Below are 14,628 nucleotides of genomic sequence, written 5' to 3'. Positions count from 1 at the left end.
ACGATCTGCCTTCCTCTGCTTCCCAAATGGAATTACAGGCGTGAGCCGCCGTGCCTAGCCTAAGACACTTTTTTTTTTTTTTTTTTTTTTTTTTTGAAGAGTGCAGGCCAGTTGTTTTGAGAATGCCCCTTAGTTTGTTTTTGTCTGATTGTTTCTTCATGTTTAGAATCAGGTTAAACATTTTTGGCAAAAATGGTGGATGTTTCCTTCACATGCATTCAGGAAGCGCATACTTTGTCTTATTATTGGTGATGTTTAGTTTGATCTCATGGTTAAGAAATTTGGTATATGCTGTATTTCTCCAGTATAAAGTTACCTCTTCTCCTTCATAATTAATAATATCTAAAGTGATACCTGAGACTGTATCAATACTCTGTTTCCCCAATAGTCTTTTAATCAATGATCTTAGCATCCATTGATCCTTGCCTGAATCAGTTATTTTATTGATTGGAGGTTAGTTTTCAAAAAATCATTCCAATTTAGCTTATCCTTTTAGTTTCTAAAATTCACTAGACTGGCTAGGTGCAGTGGCTGATGCCTATAATCCCAGCACTTTGGGAGGCAAGGCAGGAGGATCACTTGAGTCCAAGAGCTTGAGACCAGCCTGAGAAATATAGTGAAACCACATCTCTACAAAAAATAAACAAAATTAGCTGGACTTGGTGGTGCATGCCTATAGTCCTAGCTACTTGGGAGGCTGAGTTGGGAGAGATTGCTTGAGTCTGGGAGGTTGAAGCTATAGTATGCCAAGATTGCACCACTGCACTCCAGCCTGGATGACAGAGCAAGACTCTGTGTCAGTCAATCAATAAAAAATTCACCAGACCATAGGATGATCTCCTTTTCTTGCCCACCTCACCAAACTGCTACATGGTGAGTTTAGAGACAGGGTCTTGCGTTGTTGCTCAGTTTGGTCTTGAATTCCTACACTCAAGTGATCCTCCTGCCTCAGCCTCCCAAAGTGCTTGGATTACAGGTGTGAGCCATTGCACCTGGCCTTCTGGAAGATTTTTAGTGACTAAGTGTCTTCTTTGATCTTGCTCCTGTTTCCTAAATGAATGCTTTGGATGTTAGATCTATAAAGAACACACTGACCTAATAAGCTCCTAGCCTGTAGATTCTTTCTCCATCACTACCTTGGTACATAGAAGAAGGCAGTCTGCAACCTAACTGAAAGAAAGGTCAGACTGTCTTCAGTATTCATAAGTCTCACATGTAGCTTCTGCTGCTATAATCAGTATAGGGAAAGATTTTCTTTTTACTGTGATCCTCAATGCATATAGCTTTTAGATTTCACAAACAGCAAATCGTAATGCCTTAGGCTGGGCGTGGTGGCTCACACCTGTAATCCCAGTAGTTTGGGAGGCTGAGGCGGGTGGGTCACCTGAAGTCAGGAGTTCGAGACCAGCCTGGCCAACATGGTGAAAACCCACCTCTGCTAAAAATACAAAAATTAGCTGGGCCTGGTGGTGGGAACCTGTAATCCCACCTACTCAGGAGGCTGAGGCAGGAGAATTGCTTGAACCCAGGAGGCGGAGGTTGCAGTGAGCTGAGATTGTGCCATTGCACTCAGCTTGGGCAACAAGAGCGAAACTCCGTCTCAAAAAAAAATTATAATGCCTTAAATGATTTGTTATTTTTTGTAGTATAACAAAGTTTGACTTCTGCTGATAGTAAAAAAATGTTTTATATGTATTTTTTTCTTATTAAAAGAAATATGTTTGACTATATTCTTGGCTGTACATCCTCAAATATAACTTTCAGAAAGTTAACAGCTTGACTTCTTTTTAGACTAAAAATTTATCAGCAAATTTCGGTTTCTTGAAATTCCTTGATATGTTTTTATGGTATACTTTAATATTGCAAATACATTCTAGATATTGGTACAACATGTTTAATTTTTTTGTTTGTTTCTTAGAAAAATAAAAGAATTCTAAAAAGCTCACCAATGAAAATTTGCAAGTTGAAGCATTTAAAAATTGATATTATAACTGTTCTTTTTCTGATATGGAATAAGCTATTTTGGCTACATTGATATAATATTTAAGAACATGTGGATTTCTTTTTCATATTTTTTTAGTCTGAATGCTTTTTGTCACATTGGCAATTTTATTATTCTAGTCTTCTCATTGAACATGTATTAAATCTTATAACTTCTTTCTTCCTTTTCCCTGTCTCTTCCTTTTTCTTTGCTTTATTGTTCCTCCAATTTTATCCCTTCACATCAGACAAGGCTCACGGGCTAAAGATGAAAAAATTAGGATTATTTCAGCCTTCTCTGATGTTGACTATGAAGAGCAAGAAGATATACATAAGGAGATAGAGGGGAAAATATCACAAGAGTGTCTAGAAAATAATAACATAAACTTGAAGGAAGCAGAGGTAAAAGAAATTAGAACCCTTTCAAAAATGGATAAATACTACAGCCAACAGAAACAACCAAAGTATAAGAACAGGAAAAAGTCACCACCTCAGAGCCAACAAACAGAATTCTCTACTGAATTTAAGGTTGAAGCATCTGTTTTCTCCAGGTATCCTCAAAAATATGATACACTAGATAGACGAAGAAAAAAGAAACCCTTATACAATTATTTTGAAGACACTGAAAGAAGACATTATGATGAGAGATCTGAAACTAAGACTAACTACAAAAGTACATATTCTAATACTGAAAATTGTACCCTTTGCCATACTGAAAATAAGAAACAAATTATGGGGTACCCAGTTTTGTACCCCTACAAAAATGGATTTGTGGTTAAGAGTGGCCTGCAGCGCATTAAGTTGGAAAGTCATGATTATCATCTGTGCAGTTGTTTAAGACACTGTGAAAAGTCATCTGGCTCAAACCAGCATGTCACTAATTTTACCTCATTAGATATTCTTGAAGATTCTACTAGTAGTACTTCTGATGAACTTCTGGGTTCCCCCATTTCTGATAAGCAGGAAAATTTACAGTCACCAACATGGCATTCATCCATTGTCCACCATCTTGGAGATTTTCCTGAAGAATATTATGTAGCAAATTCAGCATTGCCATTACAAAGGATGAATTGTGATGCAAAAACACTTGGAGATCTGTCTGGGTGCTCTACAGAAGAGATAACCCCTTCCTCTATTGAGGAGCCCAAGGAGGACCATATTGATACAATGGATGAGCTTCAGTGTTTGGTAGAAACTGTGTCAGAATATTTAGCAGAGAAGGAAGAAGAGATTAATAGATTTGGTTCACTTTCAAAAACTAAAAAATCACATAAACAAAATAGTACTGTTGATGCAGAACAGAGAACGCCTGGGGATGAAATACCACCTGTAACTATTGTCAAGAATGACAAGGACATGGCCATCTCTTTCCCTGAGTTGACTGGAGTAAAATGTGCTGTTGGTTCTTTGTTTAGTTCACTCACAGAAAAAGTGGGTTCAGGTACAAAGCATCTAACAAACTCTGTGGAAAAGTTGGTTTCCTTAGTTCCAGAAAAAGCAGAAACTCTTAATAAAATAGAGGCGATTAATTTGGGATCTAAACCCAGAGCCATGGCAGTATTGGAAAAGGATCTTTCCATGCAATCTCCATTATCTTCTCAAAGAGATGATAATGTGAATATAGGCAGACATGGAAAAACCTCTGAAAATGAGCACATGGGCAATAAAACTGGGAGCTTATACTTTGAGAATGCAACAGAAAGTATTGCAAAGGACTCGTCTCTACAGAGTCAGAGTTCAGTTATAAAGTCGGTTTTCAGCAGGTTAAATCCATTGAAGATCTTTTCAGAAAAGGAGGAAACAAAAAAAGATGATGACCAGAGTAAGCCACCGAGAAAAGAAAGCTTTGTTGAGTGTGGTTTGGAGTTAAATAAAAGGGAAGGCACTCTTGACAATCACAGTAGTAGCATCATTGCATTAAATAGTAGTGATGAAGAAACTACGGGCTGGTTCCAGATGCCCACAAGTGAGAATTTGTTGTCCTCCCAAGTAACTAGTGAACCTTCAAACTTAGCTAGTTCTGCAAGTAAAAATGATGACATTGAGAGTCTATTGGAGGGAAAACCCTGTATAGATGTGTCTGTGTTACCAGATCAACAAAAAATATGTGCCAAAGATACTCCAGGACATCCTTGTATAGCTGGCAGTAGAACTGCAAGTAAAGAGGTATCTTCAAAGCCATTAGAGGAAGACAAAGTTACTGGTAATGATGATTTCCTTGAGCCACTCAGAAAATCATTTAGCCAGTTTTTGCTCACTTCCCCTGAGACTTGTTCAAAGGAAAGTTTGTCAGAATCTGTGAAAATTCACCAGGTGGAGGAAGATGGATTGGAAAGGGGCTCTAAGAAAGATGGTCGTTCCTTTTCCTTTAGTGGAAAACTAAATCTTCCATTTTTTAGAGGTCTTGGTCATTCTGAAAAGCAACAGGAGTTAAAAGAGAAAGGAAGCATTTTTCCTTTGTTTAAATTTTCTTTCACTGACAGCAAGGTTACTGTTAATGATGGCTCAGCAGTAACCACTGATGAGGAGAGCAAAAAAAATTGCCATGAAGATACCAAACATAGTTCAGTAAAATCTAGTTATGTTCCAAATATTCATAGTGATCTAGGAAAATTTGACAGCACAGAGGAATTTAAAAAGAATGACCAAATAAATTGTCCTGAAGATGCCAAACTTAATTCAATAAAATCTAGTTCAGTTCCAAATATTCCTGATGATCTAGAGAAGTTTGACAGTACAAAGGAATTTAATAAGAGTGACCAAGTAAATTGTCCTGAAGATGCCAAACTTAGTTCAATAAAATCTAGTTCAGTTCCAAATATTCATAATAATCTAGGGCAATTTGACAGTACAGAGGAATTTAATCAGAATGACCAAAGAAATAGTCCTGAAGATGCCAAATTTAATATAATACAGTCTGATTCAGTTACAAATATTAATAATGATCCGGGGAAATTTGGGAGTATAGAGGAATTAAATCCAAGTGACCACACAGCAGGAGAGAATTTTGAAAGAGATGGATTAGCCATCCCTGGAGTTGTGCCCAAAAAATATATAACTTCAGATCCTTTAAGAGAAGGTAAGAGTCTAATACAAGCAACATCTTCAGTAGCATCAGACTCTTCATTAGAGTGTATTTCTGCCACTTCGAAATCCACTTTGGTTAATGAAATTAATGAAGATAAGGTTATAGATAAGACTTCCAAGAAAAAAACCCAAGGAAGCTTCCTTTCTGGCCTGTTTAATAGGTTTTCTTCTGCTGAAAATTTGTCTAGTCAAGAATTAAATTTGAAAAATGATGACTCCCATCACAAGAATGATACCCCAGGTTTAATCTCTGGAATATTTAACCTGCTATCAAATAGCAGTATGACTGATCATAAACCGGAGGAAGCAAAGTTCGTGTCTTTAGGCAACACGAAGAGTTTGAATGGAGATATGCATTTATCTTTGGATGAGGTCCCTGCTACTTCATGTGTGACGTCTGAGAACCCGAAGAACTATGTTGAAAAACATGAAACTTCTGGCTTCGTAGAAGCCTCCTTGTTACCTAAAGAAAACATACCATTATCTGATGCTGGAGTTGATAATCATCATTGTTCTCCTACAGGGAAAAATCAGCAAAGTGAAAAGCATCGTCCCTCCTCTGAGAATACTGTACTTCACTGTGCTCCAAGTGCTCAGCTAGGTTTTTTGTATAAATCTATGGCTAAGAGGCAAATGCCAAACCATGTTCTTGAGGCAAAACTACATGAAAATTCAAAGAAGTTAAATTCACCTGTACTAAATACTAACATTCTCAATAAATCAAACAATTATCAGGCTTTTGAAGAGATGAACAGTCCTTTCTGTTTTGAATGGGACTCTGACATAAAAGATTTGTCTAAAAATTCCAGAAAACTTCAGCCAGTTTATTATATGTTAAATCAAAATAGATTTCCATCAGCAGATGCTTTCTTGTGGCTTGACTCAGAAAACTCAGTGATAAATTTTTGCCAAAAAGATCAAAATGCAAATATCTTGGAGTGGAGAACAAATCCAAACAGTGTCATTTGGTGTGACTTACCATATGAATCATTCAATCAGTTAGCATTTAATGAAGATTACTTATTAAGAGGTGATGTGTGGGCAGCTAACTCATTATATGGAAACTCTGGTCCTCTTCCAATTAATGAGGCTAATAATTCACTAGAAGAATTACCGATTGACTTAAGTTCTTCATCAGATCATGAAAAGACTAGATGCCCCATAGTTGATCAAAAATCATTAAGGATGGATGAAAATTTTGTTTTTTCAAGTTTTGGTTATGAGTACCAGGAATGGTTGTCATGTCTTGAACATGGAGTGTGGTGGCCATCAGAGGATGGGGATTATGGATATTATATGTTTCATGATGGTCAATATATCTATTCTCTTCTCACTGATTCTACTGGGCAGTATGCATATTTATTTATACCTGATTCTTATCAAGATTATTTGGATTGTGATTTACAGACAAATGGTCTATCAAGTATTATGTTGGATAACAGCATTATTTCTGCCTGTAGTTTTAAAGTACTTGATGAGGAAGACGAAATATTGTGGTATGTTGAAGAGGAACCAATTGATGACCCTCTTGATTTATCTTTAGCTTTGCCAAGAAGTGAAGAACCCTTGTATCTAAATTTAGAAACCTTTTCACAAGTACTTAAAGAGTCAAGTTATGACCAAAGCGATCAGCCACTAGATTTTTCAGGCTATAATCGTCAAAAGTTTAAAGGAGATTTTAGATCTTTCAAGGAAAGGCCATGTGGTTCTGAAGATCCTGAATGTACATTAGATCTCAGAAGTCAGCCCCAAACTATTAGTAATCATGTCTTAAACAGAGATCAAATTATAGAGAGAGATAAAAACCAACCTCTAACTAAAGATTCATCAGTTCAGCTTTCCAGTTTCCATTGGCTTCAGCCTTCTGTTGAAGAAGTTGCCTCTTTGGTTCATCCTGAAAATATGACTAAAGGCTCACAACAAGCGGAAGAGACATCATTAGTGAACAAAGTGACTTCAGTATTTTCTGTTTTGGGTGCCTCAGTTGGAAGTACTTTGAATTTTGATAAGAGTGAATCCTTAGAGTCTTTGGCCATGCAGAAAGTCAGTCAGCAGTCAGATTTAGCAGAGCTCACAAATGATGGCTTTCAGTCATTAATCATGAGTAAGCAATTAGAGGGTAACTCCCCAAATGAGGAAAAAAGTCTTCTCAAGGATTCAGAAAGACAGATAGTATCCAATGTTCAGCATCCAGAATTGACCAAAAATATAAGGCAAGAATTCTCTTTAAATAAAAACATTCATGTGAAAAAGCAAAGTTTGTTAAAATCTGGTTTCCAGTTAAGCCAAACAACTCCTCAGGCTAAATTAGGTGTAAAAGATGACGAAATCACTACAATGGACTCTATTTCAGTTTCTCCTGCACCTCAGCATAGTAGGGATGAGCATGAGAATTGTGAGCTTCCCCAGGACCAGTCGTCCAGAGAGTCTGAGGAAACATTATTTAAAACTGCATTGAAACTCTTCAGTAGAGAATCTTCAGTTAGTATGACAGCAAATGAAAAACAGTCATCTGGATTTTTGAACCTTTTTAAAACTCAGGTGAATAAAGAAGGATCACCAAACTTAGAAAAGACTGGTGATACAAATGTCAAGATATCACCTCAGGAAAAGAAAGAATCTTCTGGTGTTTCAAATTTTTGGGGTACCCTTGGGGATTTCTTTAAAGCCAATGTATCTCCTATACAGACAACTGAAAATATGTCTGTTTCTTCAGTGACTAATAAGGATGAGGTCAGGTCAAGTCCTACTCCTATAGAGCTAGCTAGCCAGGGTGCTGGGAACTTTCCTGCTGCACCAATTTCCTCTAAAGGGAAGGCTAGAGTTAGAAGACTGAACAAACAGACTACTATTGATGACAGTAGGTTAAAGGAACCATCAACTAGAGGGATCCAGGGTAATGATTTGACTGAAAAAGAGGTACCATTCAGAGACCACCTAATCCAGCAGTCACCTAATTCATCTTTTTCAACAAGTAGTCTCAAAGAGTCTTCCAGGGATTCTTCAGTAGAAACTAGTGGTGTGACTACAGTGACAGAAGCTTCAAAAAGTAATGAAATATCCTTGGATACCCTGAGCAAGAGAAATTCAAATGAACAATATCATTTTTCTGACAAAGACTGGAGTTTCTCCATGGCTACAACATCTTCACCTCAACCAGAGTTACCAACCAAAAAGAGTATATTTTCTTTTCTGACTGGATCTGAAAAATCTGAGAACAGAGCCTCTGCTAGTCTACCAAGAGCCAAATCTCAAGCAGAAGGGCTATTCACACTTCCTTCCTTTTTTTCCACTGCTAGCTCAAGCATTAAGAAGGATACCTCTCATAGTAGCTCTACTTTTAGTTTCTTCAGCTTGCCCTTTTTGGATCAAAATAAGGAGACCTCTGGGGAAAAACAAAGCATTTCAACTGTTGTTCCAGTGACCTCCCAGCCCTGTAAGAAGTCAAATGTTTTTGTAGACAGTGGTAGCACAATGACCAGAGAAAGTTCCAGTGGTCATAGAGATAGCATAGCCCAAGAAGTAGTTCATGAACAGCGAATGGCACCTTGTATTTCCATTAACAACACAGTTGAGGTTACCTCCCTTGCAGATAAGCTCAGTGTAGAGAAGAGGGACTGTGAGGAAAAACTGAGTTCCAATACTGGACCACGAACATCAGTGGATTTCCAGATGAATGAGTTGCAAAAAGACATTGTTCCTCCTTCACCAGAATTTCAGGCACAGGCTGAAACATTCCTCATTGGCCCAGAGAACCTTGGGATAGTTCCCCATGAAGAAGAGGCTTTCAACCACAAAGCCTTCCCCAGTGACTCACTGTCCAACTCTTTTTCACTTGCTAAACAGTTAACTGAAAAATTCAATGACTTAGAGAGTTGTACGAACTACCACCAAAATGAGAAATTTACTACTGAACCAGTGAACTTGCCATTAGAAAAGGCCCCCGATGAGGTCTTACCACAGATCCTGGGGCCAGCCTCTTCCTCTCCGGAGCCAGGGTGTGCAGGGAACCTTCAGAACCAAGATGCAGATAAAGAGGAAGACAAATCTGCATTGGGATCTTCAGTAGACATGCTTTCAGGGTTTGTGACCAAAGTGAAATCTTTCTCTGGGAGCTTAATTGAACCTCCCAAAACACTCTCTGGACTTTTCTCCTCTGCTAAATCTCCAAAGAAAAACTCCTTTTTCTCTCTTGCTTCTGATGCATCATCTCAGCCCCTCAAAGATGAATTATTTGGAATTTTCAAAAGTCCCAAGCCAGAGTCATACAAACGAGAATCATCTCTCCCAGCTACTACATGGCTTCAGAATGGTTGTTCCAGAGATGCTGTAGGATCAGCACCTCCAGAAAGGAGAGAAGCTGCCTTTACAGCACCCAATTCAGAATCTACTCTCAGTGACTGTAGAATGACTGTGGTTAGTGCAAAGCCAGAATCAGATATCTTGACAGATGATCCTAAGCTAACAACCAAAATGGAAGACAATAATACTCCTGAAAATATTCTGGAACTTCAACATTCTGAAACAATTAATACATCTTCTTTCTCAGGCGATGATACTGGGCAAGGAGTATTGTCTCTGAGTGATGAAGGAGACATGGGGATATTGCAAGCTACAGACACAGAGGCATCATTAGAAGCAGAGAACATTGCGCTGCCAACACAGTTGCAATCAGATCCTACCTGCATTGCCGAAGAGCTTCCTCCAATTCAGCCACCTCTTCCTCTTGAGCCAGAGCCAGCTATTCAAACTGCCTCCACAAACCAAGACTTACTGGAGCTGCATCCAGCCAGTTCACTAGAAACTGATACTACACTGTTCAGTGATGCAAGTGTGAGCCAGAGCACCGCACTGGAAACCGAAGGGCGCTTTTCTCATCCTCTGCTGGAGGACTCTGTGCTTCCTGCCAAAGACAGTTGTGAGATAATTCATGCCAAGAAAGATCCACCTGCAGTCCCCCAGGAAACAGAGCATTCAAGACCACGTTTTGAGATCCCAAATGTGACCAGTTGGCCAAAGCTTCGTTTGCCATCCTCTGCTACTAACCATGGGAAACCACTGAGCTCTTTCTTTTCCTCATCTCTCCCCTCTGGCAATAGAGCAGCAGAGACTGGTTTAATGTCCAGTTTTAAGAAGTTGTCAACTTTCTTTGAGGGAAATGGTGAGGGGAAAGGAAGTGTACCAGCAAGTGATTCAAAACTAGGGTTTGGAAAGGTGGATCTTTCATTTCCGTGGCCAAAAGAGAACAAATGGGGCCCTGAGCAAATGCCTACAGAATCTTCCCCTCCGGTTTTAGTTACTAGTAGTGATCAGGACCTTTACTCCAGTGAGACTAACAAAGCTTTGGAGTCTTCTCAGATATCTGGGGCCAGTGCTCAGCCAGATAAAGTCTACACTCAGCCCTCTGGGACCTCTGAGCAGCTGGCGGCCAGGCCAGAGGTCTGTGCTCAGGGGCTTTCAGGACCTGGAGAAGGGGGAAACCAGCAGGAAATCTCAGCATCCGGAGAACACTGGGATACCAAAGGCAACCTCTGTAGCCCCACCTGTCCTTCAGGGAAACATGAGGAAGAACCCTCCACTGTCTCTGAGATATTTCACCAGCCAGAAAAACAGGAAGAGGAGGCAGTGCCTGCTAGTACTGACTCTGATTTGAATGTACAGCAGCCAGTCACTCTGAATGACATCATGGAGCCAATGACCAACAAAAGGCCTGTTCTTAACTCAAGCATCATAAATGGCTTTAAAGAATCGACCATTTATGATGCAAGTGACTTAGTGGTAGATTAATCATAGCTTACTTTTTATCCTTCCTGTGTCTTTCCTAGTACCCGAGCTTCATGTTAATTAGGGGTTAAATAACAAGAACTCAATGTGTGGGTATTTTCATCCTCCTCTTCTCTCTATGCCAATTGTAATTCATTTGTTGGAACAAGGAGCTTCCTGCTTAAAGGAAAGGCTGGGCCTGGAGATTTACTCACTCTGGTTTGCTCTGCCTTGTATAATGCGAAATGGAGAAAGGAGGGCAGGAAGAGGTAGCAAGTAGTTGGTAGTATATTAACTACAACTACATGATAGGCTAGGATGCTTCCTTGGGCCTGAGGCACTTATATCTTGTAGGAGATGGGGATAGACCTATTTTGCTTTGTTTTTTCAAGTCTTCTAAGATGCTTTCTCCAGTGGCAATGAGTGTTTTAAGTTAAATACAAAGTGCAAAGGATGCCTTGGGATAGTCTGTATTCCCATATCCTATTCCATACAGATTTACATAACTTCTTCCAGGGTATCATCTCTGCCTTTTACTACCCTCAAGGCTGATGTCTGATAAATGCTTTGAGTAAAATCTCACAGGAACTCAGAGGTGTCCTTTGCTGTAGTTCTTCAGTCTCGAGCAGTGTGCTGGATCCATCTGCAGAGGGTACTATTATTTCCCCTAAGAAGCAGTACCATACATCACAGATTAAGAATGCTACCTTGACCTCTGGCCCAGACTTGTTCAAAGGGGTTGGTCAGGGTCAGTGTGTGTGTGTGTGTGTGTGTGTGTGTGTGTGTGTACTTATGTACAAGTATTTTTGTATGTGTGTTGAACTACTCAGAGCAGTGACCTAGTACCTATTCTGCTGGCATGGGCTAGAGGATCAGAAATCAGCCTGAAAATACCAGGTAATTAGGAGGAACTTTAGGGAAAATCCCATTGGAAAATAACAGTGATTTCTCTTCTTTGACCAAGGGTAAACACAAGCCCTTTAGTTTAAAGGCTTGACTCTGTGGTAAGAAAATTCTTCAAAAGAACTGAAGCCCTTAGATGATACGGCCATAAAAGTCAAGGAAGTAACTTCTAGGTACTGCTCTTCTTTCCACCACTCTGCCCTTCTTGCCACTGTCACTTTCTCTGCTACAACTGCTTTCTCTCATAACTTTCTGGACATGGGAATACAGGTGATTGAGAAAAGATTGGCTTGCTGGCCTTCAGATACAGAGATGCATGAATACAGCTCTGACCCAGATCCTGGAGTTGGACTTTGTCCACTCTTTCCAAAACTGAGCCTTGCCCTGAAAGAAGCTCAGTTACAGATGTTCATCTTTGGGACACTTCCTATGCTGCCAGGGATATCATTGTAGCACTTACGTTGATGAGTCCATTCCTTTGTGGAATCTCTTGGTCCTGGCCTCCATCTTCTAATGGGTTCTATTAACTCGTCTTGCAGATGAGGAAACTGAGATGATAATTGAAGGAACATATCTACTCTCCTTTGCTCATCCTAAGGTACAAGAATACACATTTACAATTGTAGAGGAAGAAATAATGACCTCAGTGTAATAAGTAATAGAAAAAGAGTGGAGTTCATTCATTCCATTTTACTGTGTGGAAATTTAAAAAAATTTAATCACAGCCACTGGACAAGCTTCTTCAGAAGACTGAATAAAGAATTTTAGGAACAAGTAACAGGCCATTTTAATAATTTTTAATCCTACTCACAAATAGCCTATTAAGATAAAATATCCTTCAAAGTCAAGTACTGGGCTGAGGTTAAGTGTCGTTGGAGAACCCAGCATGTTGTGTTGTTTTCCTGTTGTGTTTTTGCTGAATAGAGACTATTCTAGATTATGAAGTTTGGTCCTCTCTTCCCAGGAACCTCCTATTTGATTCTTGCTACTGATATAGTCATTATTTCCTGGATGTCTCCATGCTTTTGTCCTGGTCCTTGATTGCATTTATTTACTTTTCTGTCTTTCTGTCATTCTCACAGCCCCACCAGCAGCAGTAGGTATGGCTCCTCCTGTAATGTGAGTCAAGGAAGCTCTCAGCTAAGTGAGCTAGACCAGTATCATGAACAAGATGACGACCATCGGGAGAGGGACTCAATTCATTCTTGCCACAGCTCTAACAGCCTGTCCAGAGATGGCCAAGCAGGTTTCAGAGAACAAGAGAAACCCTTGGAGGTGACAGTTCAAGCAGAGAAGGAGGCAGCATGTGAACCCAAGGAGACGAAAGAAGATGCCACAACCTACCCTCCCCCAGATCTGATGCTGCACAAAGACCACTTCCTAGGCCCTCAGGAAAGGTAGGCAACAGCTCCCTTGAGGAGCTCACATGGCTTCCTCAGTACCTGCCCTGTGGTATTGTTGAAAATAAGTGATTGTCATTTGTTTCCCTGCAGCTGGGTATGGTGGTAGTTAACACACCTAAGCTCAACTCTATATTGCTTCCTTTGATTTATGGTGTACTTTCCAAGATATTTTGGAGATCTCTGAACATTTGGGTTTTTGTTTGTTTTTGAGATAGAGTCTCACTCTGTTGCCCAGGCTGGCTCGATCTTGGCTCACTGCAGCCTCGACAGCCTGGTCTCAAGCGATTCTCCCACCTCAGCCTCCTGAGTCCCTGGGACTACTAGCTGTGCACCACCACACCTGGCTAATGGTATTTTTTGTAGAGACAAGGTTTCACCATGTTGCCCAGGCTGGTCTTGAACTCCTGAGCTCAAGCAATCCACCTGCCTCAAACTCCCAAAGTGCTGGGATTACAGGTGTGTGCCACTGCACCTGGCCAGCATTTGGGTTCTTTGTCGTTAGTGAGATGCAGTGTACCAGGACTTCTTGAGTTTGCAGTTCATAGCTTACTAGTTGACCTTGTATATGGCAGCCTCTGAGTCAGGAACTGACTTGAGCCAGGTTATTTCATCCACTGGGGCTGTTGTGCGTACTTTGGCTGACTTCCTAACCTATTAAGAATGCTACTTTGGCCTCTGGCCCAAACTTGTTCAAAGGGGTTGGTCCGGGTCAGTGTGTGCATGTACTTATGTACAGGTATATGTGTATGTGTGTTGAACTGCTCAGAACAGTGACCTGGTACCTATTCTGCTGGTATGGGCTAGAGGATGAGAAATCAGCCTGAAAATACCAGGTAATTAGGAGGAACTTCAGGGAAAATCCCATTGGAAAATAACAGTGATTTCTGTTGTAACTTTTTTTGGTGAACATTTTGTTTTGCTTTTCCCTGGCTGAAAAACCCAGGACAGAGTTAAGAAAGAATTGATCTAGAAGTCAGATGTAACCCACCCCTCGGCCTCCTCAGGGCCTAGCAATGTGTCTGCCAATTCATATCCATGGGAAGAAAAATTTAAAATGTGTCCTCTTTAACATCTCATAATGAAGCCGAGTACGGAGTCTGAATGTTATTACTAGCTAAATTGGTTAGACTAGCCAATAGGTTGGAGCAGAGCCAGAGTTCTCAGACTCGGCACTCGAGACATTTTGGGCCAGGTGATTCTTTGTTGTGTATATTATAGGATGTTTAAAAGCGTCACTAGCCTCTACACACTAGATGCCAGTAAGCAATCCTCGCAACCCTCAGCTGTGACAACTAAAACTGTCTCCTGACAGATTTCCCCTGGAGGGACAGTTGCCCACTGGGGTAGAGTGATAAGGGATGGGTATGACGTAGACTTTCAAATTTCAAGATCTAATAATAAAGCCTCTCACTGAAAGACCAGAGCACTGAATGCGGATTACATGGTAAAAATTAGGGAGTGGCTGATGCTTCTACTTTACTACTGGATTAAT

General features: G+C 40.2%; 1 protein-coding gene and 1 long non-coding RNA gene across 26 annotated transcripts in view; one reads left to right on the top strand and one right to left on the bottom strand.

The window, feature by feature from the left end:
• The window catches only part of LOC144334643 (uncharacterized), a 190,992-nt gene that overhangs the window by 68,218 nt on the left and 108,146 nt on the right, over nucleotides 1-14,628 (bottom strand). Inside the window, exons 2-3 of the long non-coding RNA XR_013404753.1 lie at nucleotides 12,194-12,326; nucleotides 9,750-9,970 (exon numbers count right to left, since the gene is read on the bottom strand). This is a non-coding gene — a long non-coding RNA (uncharacterized LOC144334643). The remainder of the gene's footprint in view (nucleotides 1-9,749; nucleotides 9,971-12,193; nucleotides 12,327-14,628) is intronic.
• Nucleotides 1-14,628, top strand: part of UNC13B (unc-13 homolog B) — a 235,883-nt gene that overhangs the window by 130,735 nt on the left and 90,520 nt on the right. For 24 of the 25 annotated variants that reach the window (XM_077965804.1, XM_077965801.1, XM_077965797.1 and 21 more), the window contains one exon: nucleotides 12,816-13,130. In XM_077965804.1, the coding sequence (XP_077821930.1) occupies nucleotides 12,816-13,130 (315 nt within the window). Of the gene's footprint in view, nucleotides 1-2,531; nucleotides 10,776-12,815; nucleotides 13,131-14,628 lie in introns of all 25 variants that reach the window. The other variant, XM_077965781.1, reaches the window with a different exon arrangement.

Source organism: Macaca mulatta, chromosome 15 (genome assembly GCF_049350105.2).
Source record: "Macaca mulatta isolate MMU2019108-1 chromosome 15, T2T-MMU8v2.0, whole genome shotgun sequence".
In the NCBI taxonomy this organism is placed as follows: Eukaryota; Metazoa; Chordata; class Mammalia; order Primates; family Cercopithecidae; genus Macaca; species Macaca mulatta.
The sequence above is the reverse complement of the archived record's forward strand: the minus strand, read 5'-3'. Positions and strand labels throughout refer to the sequence as shown.